The 12,823-nt window shown below is 43.0% G+C and overlaps 1 protein-coding gene across 3 annotated transcripts; it reads right to left on the bottom strand.

Moving 5' to 3' along the window:
- Positions 1-215: 215 nt before the first annotated feature.
- zfp36l1b (zinc finger protein 36, C3H type-like 1b) lies at positions 216-10,819 on the bottom strand. Of its 3 annotated transcripts, XM_071202034.1 has the most exons (3): positions 8,485-10,583; positions 7,994-8,038; positions 216-4,136 (listed from the first exon to the last, which is right to left on the bottom strand). In XM_071202034.1, the coding sequence occupies exon 3, from the start codon at positions 4,125-4,127 to the stop codon at positions 3,135-3,137; it is 993 nt and encodes a 330-aa protein (XP_071058135.1). In that variant the 5' UTR covers positions 4,128-4,136; positions 7,994-8,038; positions 8,485-10,583; the 3' UTR covers positions 216-3,134. The 3 variants fall into 3 exon arrangements, with proteins under 3 accessions (XP_071058135.1, XP_033931564.1, XP_071058134.1); XM_034075673.2 differs by lacking the exons at positions 7,994-8,038; positions 8,485-10,583 and adding an exon at positions 10,591-10,819; XM_071202033.1 differs by lacking the exon at positions 8,485-10,583 and having other exon boundaries at positions 7,994-8,262.
- Positions 10,820-12,823: the final 2,004 nt, after the last annotated feature.

The raw sequence follows: 12,823 nt of genomic DNA, 5'->3' as shown, positions 1-12,823 counted from the left end.
GTAGCTATAAATGAAGCACATCATGGCTGGGTATCACCACCACTAAACTAAAGCTTGCCTAGATTAGCCACTAGTTAACCAAAACCAAAGTTGTGTTTTAAACTTTTAACACTTCTATCAAATAACACATTCGAAAGAAAAAAAGAAATATATTTGTTTTGTTTTAAAAGCTGTGATGAGGCGACAATAAAACAACAACTTTGGGACTCACACAATTAATATAAATACATGTTTTATTGGTTTTAACTGCAATCTGTCATTACAAAATAAACAACATAATTACTGTAGACACAGCAATGGCTGCTGGAGAATACATTCAACACTTTTCATGTGTCAATGATGTTAACCTCTAACCTACAGGAACACATGTTAGGCTTTCATTTGCTCTGTTAACCTGGAATGTATTTATAGGCACTTTCATGGGAAAAAGTGGTCAATAATAACCTTGAGATCATTGTGATGACTCAAAGTGCTACTTAGCCGATCCATGGAACAAGCATTCTGCTCAATCGTCTTTTCAAAACAACAGCTGAAGATGCTTTAGTCAAAGTGAAACTGAGTCAGTGACTTTAATAGTCAAATGAGAAATAATCCCAGTAAAGGAGCAATATGGACAGACAGCTGTTCCAGAGCCAGTTTACATTCTTCCAAATGACAAAAGCTGCTGCCACGAACTGCAGCAGGGAGGAGAGGCGGGACTAAAGGAAGCTACCGTATCCTTTGGCATTTTGAAGATGCAGGTGGGAGATGAACACAGGGTTCCAACACAAATGCAAGTCACTTTGAAATATTCTGCTGTTCAATATTATTCATGGGGATGCACTGCAGTGGATGCTTTTACAGTCAAATCAGTATACCTGAAGAATGGAGATCTAAAACCCCGGTGAATGTTGCAATGATCAGAAGAGTACACACATTTCCTCCTGACTCAAAACCCACTGAATAAGGCCTTCAAAGGGATATCACTAGAGTGGTGCAGTCATGACGTATTCTCGTAAGGCCACCTCGAGTTTAGCATCACATGGTTCTCTCAATTAAAAACAATTTGATTTTGGAATAATACAGAAAATAATATACTTTGTTCAGCAAAATAATCTCTACTTACTAACTTCATTTTATGATTTCTGAAACGTAAATGCAATTGCCACAGGTAAGAAAACTTAGTTTGGCTTTAACAGAACTACACTGCTAAGCTAAAGCTGGCTACTGTTCGGCGTGATAATGTCTGTAGCTTGCGTAACCCACACACATTCTTTCAGGCACCGAAGACAAAAATAACATTTTAAAAAATGCAGTTCATTTGAGACGAGGGAACCAAAAGCTTTAGGACGCATTCCTGCACCACTCTATGCCAATACATGTGTTCACTCAAATACATTCATCATTGATTCCACGTTTAGAGACACAAAATGCTCTGGCAAAAAAAGATGGGGGGGCGGAGACAATAAGGCACACATCAGAACCCTGCTACACCTGCACTCAGACGCTACACACACCCTGTATGCTACGAGCTTAGTTACCTGATTAGTTTGCACTGACTAAATTAATTTGAACTTCTTTATGGCAGCTGCACATCTCGCCCCCCCCTCCACTCAAACATACACTGAGGCACTGACTGCCACCTCCACCTGCAGTCAAACATGTGGGAGGAGCAAACAATAAATACAAATGTGTTTAAATTAAGGTTCACTTTGCAAATAAATCAAAGGTTACAAAATATGTCATTGCAGTATAATATATTAACTGTGAAAAAAGTAACACAAACGGATCTTCGCAATCGTGCGAGTAACGCAGAGGATCCTAATTTCACATAAAAGAAAATATATATTCTATTGTTTCATTAACCAGATAAATACAAAATAAAAATGCTTAAGATCAGCAATAAATACATTTTGATAAATAAGCAGTGACCCCCAAAGCGCTTACTCAGAAGGCCTTGGGAAATAAACTAGACAATAATAATAATAATAATAATAATTACGGTGGAATCAACAGGAGCGCGTTTGATTTCAGACAGAACTGATCAATTGGATAAACTCCACTGCTAACAAAGAATCGAATTGTTCAAACGAGGTTCAAATCTAAAGACCAACGTGGCCAATCAACACTCAGAACCTGCCAACTGCTGCTAAAGCCTGTTGAAGAGTCAGTTTACCAAGAGCCAAATAACCCAATATCCCAGTTTCAAAAGGACACACTTGGTGCCTCTGTCCCGTGGGCCTCTCTGGACCTCGGAGTGAACAGAACTGGAACATTTGTAAAAATGTCTCCAGTGGGTTCTGAGTGACACAGAAACCCACCTGGACGACATGTGGCGACTAAATGTATTTAAATAGGATTGAAGGAACGGATATCTCTGAATAAAATGATAAGCAGGAGAATCTGCATTGTTATAGGAATATGACACTACAGGTACGTGAGGGAATATAGTTTTCTTAAATCTGGGTAAACTGACTCCTTAACTCCAACTTCAGAGATATGTTGGAAAAAGAAAGTCTCCAGTGAGCAAACGGAGAATAATGGCTGGATATCAAGAGGCACATTGCACCAGCATTCCAGCCTGTCTGAAGAAAAGCAATCTGCCAGACGGACTCTAAAACACAGTCAGCGTGACACGCAGGGGAACAGGACACTGGGCATGATGAGAGGTGAAGACCGTCTTATCGTTTGCTTCACACGAAAAAGACCTAAGGCACTATCACCGTCTACTGACGAGCTCTTGTTCCATTTTATGGTGACGATCCTTTAAAAGTGAAACACTGAGTTGTCACAAGCCTCGAGGAGGTGTCAAGGCACAGGAGCTCAGAATAATAATGGCTGCAACACACAGCAAAGAGACACCCTGTCCTGAACACACACAGACCCTCCTGCCTCTCCCACTGCCCATAATAAGTTATATTAAAGTATTCTATAATGTGATCTCTGAGCTATGTTACCCAATCCTTCACATTCATTCCACCAATGCACCCGTGCAGGGCCTTAACCAGATTCTGCTTTACCAACTGTTCATGATTCTGGAAGAGACTTGATCTGTGATGAGATTAGCTGCGTCTCCTGTAAACAGAGCTCAAGAGGAGGAGACGTGGGAACGGGGGGTGAATGGTCTCCATCTCTTCCTGTCCCTTTCTTGACTCCTAATCATCGGAGACGGAGAGCCGGCTGAAGATGGGGAGGCGGCGGGAGGCGTCCAGCAGCGGGGACTCGGACCCACTCTGACTGCTCTGGTATCCCTCCTGATCCGACAGAGAGCTTGCTGGGCTGGAGGAGCTCTCTGATGGCGGCTGGAAAAAGCAGGTGGAACTCGGAGAAGGCGGGGCCAGAACCTGAGGCTCAGATATGGGTGGTGGCCCCAAGCTGGGGCCGAATAGGCCTGCAAGCTCCTGGCTTGCGTAAGTAAAGGGGTTGCTCTGCCACTCACCCAGGTCTTCGGAGGCGAACAAGGGTGGAGGTGTGACCGAGGTGGGGCTGTCCCGCCGGCCGCTGGAGCTCGGGAAGCCGGCAAAGCTGAAGCTGTGTTGCAGCCGAGGACGCTCCATCTTGTTAAAGGCAGACAGGGGAGGGGGCCCCCGGCGCTCCTCTGCATTGTGGATGAAGTGGCAGCGGGGGCCGTAGGGGCAGAACCCGATGGTGTGGAAGGTGCGGCACAGCTCCGTTTTGTACTTGGGGTGGCGGCTCAGGTTGCGCAGCTCGTGCATGCCGTGGGCAAACTGGCACTTATCTCCGTATTTACAGGTGCCGTTCTCCTCGAAGGGCCGGCACAGCTCCGTCTTGTAGCGACTCGAGTTCACTTGGCTGCTTCCCGGAGAGCCGGGCCACAGCCGCTCCCCCAGCTCCGAATAGGAGCGCTCACGGAAATGGTTCTCCTTGTTGTTGTTGATGCTGCTCCCCAGAATCAGCGAAGGATCCCTTTGAATGTTGACAAACTGGTTATGGCTGAACTTTGGACTCGGGAGGCTGACGGAGTGACAGCGTTGGAACAGGCCTTCTGCAGAGGGGGCCCCCACCACTTTCCTGTCCAGCAGGGACCCAGTAGGGGTGCAGGACGGGGGGTTGGCACTGGAGCATGGGACAGACACCAGCTGAAGTCCATCAAAACTGTTGTTGTTGTTACTGTAGTTTTCGTGCATCTTAATGTTCTGTAAAGAGAAACACATTTCATTAAAAAAAACTGGCAGTTCACACACTTCCCTACTTATGGCGCGTTTCCACTGCAGCGGGTAGCTCGCTTTAAGCGTGCCGAGCCGTGCGGGCCCGTTTTTGGTTGCGTTTCCACTTGGCCTAGTACCGGCTAGCGGGTCCTAATTCACAGTTTTTCTGGCCCCATAAAATGGTGGTTCTAGGGCCAGGAACAACCAGGCTGAGTCAGGCTGAGTATGCTAAACTAGAGAGAGAATCGCTGGCAAGGGAGCTACAACTACAACAAGATGAACATATTTGACCGTGATTTAATTATAATACACGTTTCAAGATGACGCCGAAGTAACAACATACTGATACCGGTTAGTAAAAACCATGAATTAATGCTTTGACAAGTCTGCAGACAGACGGCAGGCGAAAAACCTTTTAAAATGCTTGTTTTCTGAATGGAGATTGGCTAAGCTAACGCTATATATGCTCCGAGCGTACACACTCACAACAACGGCCTACAGACATAAATAAACCAGCGACTGTATTCTCCATGACACAGGCAGTCTGTGGTTTGTACTTGTTTAACTTTTGTCTAGTTTTCAGAACAGATATGAGGAGCTGTGAGCTCTGAGTGCTAAGAGCTGTGTTGTTTTTCTGGGGCTCTCATTGAAGAAGACATCACGGCTCCGCCTACACTGCGTTACTATAGTAACTGCCCCAGTTCCTAAACTGTAATGGAAGCGCAGCATTAAAGTGAGCCGGGCCTAATAAGGCCTAACCAAACCGAGCGAGGCCGAGCGAGGCCTGCAGTGGAAACGCGCCATTAGTGAGAAGATCAGGGCTGCAACTAACGATTATTTTTTGTCTATTGATCTGCGTATTTGTTTTTGGATTAATCATTTGGTCTATGAAACAATATTCAAAAAAGCTGTTGCCTCGTTTTGTCAAAAATCCAAACATTCTAGTATTTTATAAAAAAGAAGAGGAAGAAATCTCCATAATTTAAAAAGGAATTGTAATGAATTATCATTTGGAAGTATATCCATTATGTTGTTTGTGATATTTTTACATACAGGATCTGAACCTTAACAGTTTCAAGATGAAAAAAAACTGGTGATTTATTGAAGAACTTAATTGAATCTTACTTCCTTAAATCTAACTTCAACCTCATGTGCGTGGTTTACATCAGCAGTGAAACTGCAAAAATGTCTAACGTGAAAAAGCTTTTCATGCAGTATCAAAATAGTTTTTAATATAGCCATGCGAGTAATGTTGCTCAAAAATCAGCTACAACACAAAGTAAAGTTGAAGCGTTGGAAACTTCAAAGGGGCATGAAATGATATGATTTGTATCTTTCTTCATTTCATGTTTGAGACCAAGTCATATGACAAACTACTATTAATTCCCTTTGGATAAACTGACAGATTAAGTGTATTTGATTTTGAACAAAGCCCCGGGGGTGGATGAGATCCGCCCAGAAATGCTGAAGGCTCTGGGTGTTGAGGGACTGTCATGGTTGACACGTCTCATCAACGTTGCGTGGAAGTCGGAAACAGTACCGAAGGAGTGGCGGACCGGGGTGGTGGTTCCCCTTTTTAAAAAGGGGGATCAGAGGGTGTGTGCCAATTACAGAGGCATCACACTACTCAGCCTCCCCGGGAAAGTTTACTGTAAGGTACTCGAAAGGAGGGTCAGGCCGATTGTCGAACCTCAGATTGAGGAGGAACAATGCGTATTCCGTCCTGGTCGTGGAACGATGGATCAGCTTTTTACTCTCGCAAGGAACCTGGAGGGGGCCTGGGAGTACGCTTATCCGGTCTACATGTGTTTTGTAGACTTGGAGAAGGCGTATGACCGAGTTCCCAGAGAGTTACTGTGGGAGGTGCTGCGGGGGTGAGGGGGTCTCTACTCCATCCAATCTCTGTACTCCCAAAGCGAGAGCTGTGTCCGGGTCCTCGGCAGTAAGTCGGACCCATTTCCGGTGAGGGTTGGCCTCCGCCAGGGCTGCGCTTTGTCACCAATCCTGTTTGTAATATACATGGATCAGATTTCGAGGCGTAGTCGTGGGGGGGGGGGGGGTCTGCAGTTCGGTGGACTGAGGATTGCACCACTGCTTTTTGCAGATGATGTGGTTCTAATGGCTTCATCGGTCTGCGACCTTCAGCACTCACTGAATCGGTTCGCAACCGAGTGTGAAGCGGCTGGGATGAGGATCAGCACCTCCAAATCTGAGGCCATGGTTCTCAGCAGGAAACCGATGGACTGTCCACTCCAAGTAGGGAATGAGTCCTTACCCCAAGTGAAGGAGTTCAAGTATCTCGGGGTCTTGTTCTCGAGTGAGGAAACAATGGAGCGTGAGATGGGCCGGAGAATCGGAGCAGCGGGAGCGGTACTGCAGTCGCTTTACCGCACCGTTGTGACGAAAAGGGAGCTGAGCCAGAAGGCAAAGCTCTCTGTCTACCGGGCCATTTTCGTTCCTACCCTCACCTATGGTCATGAAGGATGGGTCATGACCGAAAGAACGAGATCGCGGATACAAGCGGCCGAGATGGGTTTTCTCCGCAGGGTGGCTGGTGTCTCCCTTAGGGATAAGGTGAGAAGTTCGGTCATCAGGGAGGGACTCGGAGTTGAACCGCTCCTCCTTCGCGTCGAAAGGAGCCAGTTGAGGTGGTTCGGGCACCTAGTTAGGATGCCACCTGGACGCCTCCCTAGGGAGGTGTTCCAGGCACGTCCAGCTGGGAAGAGACCAAGGGGTAGACCTAGGACCAGGTGGAGGGATTATATCTCTTCGCTGGCCTGGGAGCGCCTTGGGACCCCCCAGTCAGAGCTGGTTGATGTGGCCAGGGAAAATAAAGTTTGGGGCTCTCTGCTGGAACTGCTACCCCCGCGACCCGACCACGGATAAGCGGGAGAAGATGGATGGATTTTGAACATTTCCCTAAAATCTAAACAATAATTCCATAAGAAAAGAGAGAAACTCTTAATGACAAAAACCTGTTTACCATCTGTGTGCATCTCACTTTTTTATTGTGTTGTTCAGACCATATGAGGAGTGGATTGTGTGAAGTCTTCATTTTGCGTTGAAAAGTGCTATATAAATAAACTTGCCTTCATTTTAATACTGTGCAGATCGCTTCAAATGTACCATAGAATAATCTTCCCCACTCATTGAACATAGAATAGTCCTGGACCTGAAGTCACTATGGTGCATGTGTCATTCTATATTTGTGTTGAATAAAGTTACGCTGTGAAACTATATTGATGGCTCTCCTTATCGTGAGTTCAACATTGAAATATAAAAACTGTAGAGCATGTCAATGAGCACAGATTGGTTCAACAATACAGTCGGTTCCGGGAATAATTGGCCTTCTGTCATATGGATCCTTTTCATGGCTCCATATGGGACTGGCCCGTAGCTGAAGTTTCCTCTGTTGTGATACTGCAGGCTATTTGGCAAAAGCAAGCAGCTCTGTTAAGTCCCAAAGCCCCCCTCGGCGGGTCCTTTTTTTTTTTCTTTTTTTTTTTTTGACGACACTGTGTTTCAGGGGATCTTAATATTTAAGAACCTATTAATGTGTTATACCAGATTAACGTGAATAATCTCAGCTAACTGACGATACAAACCATTTTTACCAATCAAAAACACAAGTCTCATAAGAAGCATCTAAATGACCCCTGAGCGAAAAATGCTAACGCACTTTGGCACAGAACTCAAGATAAAAGATACCGTTATTACTTATCGTAGCTGCACATACAATATATCCGATTAAAGCTGAGGTTCCACAGATTATTTAGGTATATATATCATCACTAAGTGATCCGAACTCGGACAGGTGAAGCAAACTCAGACATCTCAACACGTACCTTTACGTAGCTTTTACGGGAGATCCTCTCACCGTAGCTGTCAATCTGATCAAAAGACGTGTTCAATGGCATTAAAACGAGAAAAAACGTGGGTGAAACGGTTAATCCATAGGTTGATAATGTTTCTGGGTAATAATCTTTTTAATTTATAATCCATAATTCCATTTTTATGTAAAAATCGGAGGGTAAAAGTTAGCTGCTAATGGTAGCCACCAGAGTTATCGCAGCTTCCGGTCTTGGCTATGCGGCACACACACACACACACACACACACACACACACACACACACACACACACACACACACACACACACACACACACACACACACACACACACACACACACACACACACACACACACACACACACACACACACACACACACACACACACACACACACACACACACACACACACACACACACACACACACACACACACACACACACACACACACACACACACACACACACACACACACACACACTAACCAAATAAGGAGTATGTGGGAGTTCCCCTCGATTCCATTGGCTCTGACGGTTAGAAAGAGATGTCAATCAGTAAAATCGAACAAGGGGGGCCAGAGATAGGTCCACCCAAATGACCCCAGAAGTGGGTTTTTTTTGGTGCTCAATCTCTCTAACAAAAAGTAAAATGTCACTTGTTTTGCATCAATCTTGATACAGGGTACTTATTATATGTTGTAGTTTGGATTCCTAAAGCTTTTAGTCTACCATCCCATCATTCAAGGGTGGTTTTCACTATAAGTTATTTTTATTTTTTTGGACGGACACAATAATTTATATTTTTTTTACTGTGTTCAATCTGAATTTACTTTAAAATAAAAACATCTATATTGATTCTGACACTTCTACATCCAACTCACAGGTGTAACCTTGCTTTGAGAAAAAAAGATTATTAATTTAACCCTTTTAGAAGGGAAGATATGGTAATTTGTTCTGGGAATGTCATTTTCGAACCTGAGACCTGGAAAATAGGCTCAGGATTGAACAGGTTTAAAAGGTGGGGTAGGTAAGTTTGAGAAACCGGCTCGAGATACACTTTTTGTTATATTCCATGGAATGCTCGTAACATCCCGATAGCAATGAATATCTTGACAAAAAATCCATTTAAAAAAACGTCATCTGTGGAAGCCGTAAAATAAGTGGATCAGCCTTCCTCTGTGCACAAACTTATCTCGTGTCCTCATTGGTCATGTGCGCGTTCGTGTGTGTTGGAGGAGGGGCTCGGTAAGGAAGTGGCAGATTTTTTCCGGCTGTGTATTTTCAAATTCTAGTGCACTCGAGCTGGTTTCTCCAAAATTACATACCCCACCTTTAAGGGCTCAACAGTAAGTAAGTGCTTTAGTAAAAACATCCGGGTTTGACACTTACTGATAAAAATAAATAAAGAGTAACAGCTCATACGTTTTCAGACTCCAAAAGGACATGCAGGTAATTAAAGTACAAAGGCATCGTTGGCTATAATAAAGCTGTGTAGCAATACCATGATGTATTTAATGACCCAAGTTACTGCTTCATTTTTATAGCACAATGAACTAGTTAACGTGAAACAAAGTTCATATCATTACAGAGACATCAATCGTGGCCAGTGGTGTAAAGTAAGTACGTCATTTACTGAAGTGCTATACTTAAGTACAATTTTGAACTTTCATTTGGTTGCAATTTCTACCCCACTACGATTCAGAGGTGAATGGTGTACTTTTACTCCACTACATTTATTGAATACCTTTGGTTACTTTTCAGATTTGAAATAATGATGTGAAATATAATAAAGTGTTAAATCAGACTTTAGTTCCACCTGGAGTAAACCCACAAGCTACCCTGCAGTATACAAAGTCATTCAAACTAGCTGCACCTTTACCAGCTTTGAGAACACTTTCATGATCAATCATTATAAAACATATCATATATTATTCTGATGTGGGCTAACATGTATCACGAGTACTTTACCTGTTAGTACTTTAAGTATATTTTGGTGCAAAGACGTTTGAACCTTTACTTGAGTAACATTTTGAAAGCAGGACTTTTACTTTTAAGTAGTATTCCTACACTCTGGTACTTATGCTACACTTCAGTACAAGATCTGAGTACTTTCCCCATCTCTGCTGCCAACTTCGGTTAACATTAAATGGCAGGCTAACGGTACGTGCTGGTAATAAACAATGCTAAATAAGCCTTCAAACACGAACGCACGCGCGCACACACTCATGCACACAAACAAACACATATTTTTGTTTCACTCAACAGCAACATTAAAAACGGATTACTCGCGTTGTCTGTGTGCGTCACTCACTGCTGTGAACGATGTGCCACTTTGCAACAAGATCAACAAGTTGGCAAGCACAGCAAAAACATACTTTTAATAGACGTAAATGATAAGTAAACTAAGTTATAGGAGCCGAATACTTATTACTGTTACTCAGTAACAGTATCTAGTCAGCAACCGTGTGAGTTATGCGAGTTACTCTCCTCAAACCTAACATTAAAATTGCGCTAAAAAGTGGTAAGGCTAACGTTAGCATGGTTTCTCGAGAAAAGATTACATTCAGTCGCCCATTTCCTCTCGTTGTTTACCTTGTTCGACTCTTCCCTGTACTCGAAGAAAGGAGAAATAATAGTGGCTGTCATGTTTGTTGTTAAAGAATGACAATAAGAGCCGGTGGTTGTATAAATTAGTCCAGGTTTTCAGTGGAGAGCCCCCTCTGCCGTGCTGCGGAGCTGCGCACTTATTTTTCAGCAGGCAGCGGCCATGGGTGAGCGGTGGGCGGGGCTTCCGGCGCGCAGCAGCACGCGCTCAGAGCAACAGCGCCCCTGCAGTACACACGTGTCTCTGTCTCTGTGAAGGCAGAAGATATTTCATATCTGCTGTGTTTTCACCATGTGTCAAATATCTTTGCCTTCAATACATTAAATTAGTTCGCTGACAAAGTCATATTGCTTGTTAACATCTAAATGTAACTTGTTGCAAGGAAACAACCCTCAACTTAACTGATGTAGGTGATCTAGTATTTAGTATTGTTTAATGGAATGTATATCAGTGTATTAAAGTCAATACTTCATTCATTTAAACCAATATCTTTCTTGATTCTTTGTACAGTATGAAAAATAGAGTCTTTGTACCTGTGCTGAAGTTCACTGCTGTGAGGAGTCCAGTTCTGTCTCTCACTCTCTGGTCCGGCCTGTCTGCATCACCTGGACACCTTAAACAAACAGATATAAGAACCATGTGTACAAACAATATAACTTATTCTCTTCTGTTGAACATGTTGGATTGTGTATTGTCCGATTCAGGGTCCTTTTTATTTGACTGTAACTTTGGAAGTTGTGTTACCAATGCTTACTGTTTATTTGATACCCATTTGGTAATGTAATTAATAAAAACAACAAGGTTTGGGTTCGTTCTTCAGATGACTGTGACGTTAACGTGTAAGCTCGATAATGAACTCCAGATCAACCAACCGTATTGTAATATCTAAGTAATCATCTTGAAATATGACATTAATAATTGTAATATACACACATCTTATTGTGACGTTGATTTCACATACACTACTTCAACATGAGCTTGTCTACATACTTGAGCATAGCCAATTTAAATTAACCTTAGATGCATACAGTTCTACCTACATAATAAAATATCTCTCTAAGTTACAAGGATGACCTTATTTTATCAACCTCAAACAGAAGCCGTTTGTTCTACAGTATTATCCCACTTAACGCTTAACACTTGTCTATTTTGTTTTAACCTTTATAAAGTCGATGGTTTTAACTTGGAGGCTACGACTTGCAGATTATCCCCTTATAAAGTTGTTACTAGATTCTTGTTCGACAACTTGACACATGAGGTCCGAACAGTCTTTAAGCTCTAATAAGGTAAAAGGGGATTTATAGCTCAGTAGAATCACAGACTTGTCTTTTTGTCCCTTTCACATTACACATGAATTGCAAAACCACTATAATGTTTTGAATTTTAGGCTAATGGCCACACAAGACCCAAGTTGTGAATTGTACCTTTTGAAATGAACTTTGTTGACCTTTTTCAGTTGAACCACATCTGTTTACAGTCTATACATTTATTTATATATTGTTACAAAACGCACTTTTTTAAACCACAATACAGTATGTCCTTTTACATTCACTCTCCTCTCCTGTGTAGTCTACATTTCGTGGAGTTGGCCTCAGCTTAAAAGAGCTGATGCACCATTTTCTGGATTAATGTCACAAATGAAATGTGATTATATTCTAATAGTGCGAACACTGCTCATCAGTGAGGCAAAAATAAAGATCTCATGACTAGATTGAATGGATCAATAATAACTACATTTTACTTAACAACATTCAGTGGAACCAATAGACTGCTGCTCCACTTCTCCATCTTCAGCCTGAAATCTGCCATGACTCTCTTCCACCCACACGCATGGCTCCATGAGATCCAGAGACTTTGGCGTCCAATGCTGGGCCCCTAACTGTTGACATGGTGGTATTTTTCAACACAAATACACTGTGGGGTATTTTTGAAAAGCCTTCCTATCACACACACTTTTCTGGTGTTGTTTTTCTTATTGGGGCCTGAGGTCTGTGTGCTTTCATGGAGAAAGAGAAAGCCGGGCAGGGAGGGAGCGCATGTTTGAAGAGCACAAATGTGATTTATTTGGCTTGTGTGGTATGTTGTTACACCAGAGGCCCACAGTGAGATAAGAGTGCTGCACTCCAATCTGGGACCGGCTATGTTTATGTGTCGGATGTGCGTCCTTATCTTGGTCTCTGTTGCATGAAGCATGTTTTCTTTCCCCCTAAATTAGGAGAT

This window comes from Pseudochaenichthys georgianus, chromosome 24 (genome assembly GCF_902827115.2).
Source record: "Pseudochaenichthys georgianus chromosome 24, fPseGeo1.2, whole genome shotgun sequence".
Taxonomy (NCBI): domain Eukaryota; kingdom Metazoa; phylum Chordata; class Actinopteri; order Perciformes; family Channichthyidae; genus Pseudochaenichthys; species Pseudochaenichthys georgianus.
This window is presented reverse-complemented; position numbering and strand designations above follow the sequence as displayed.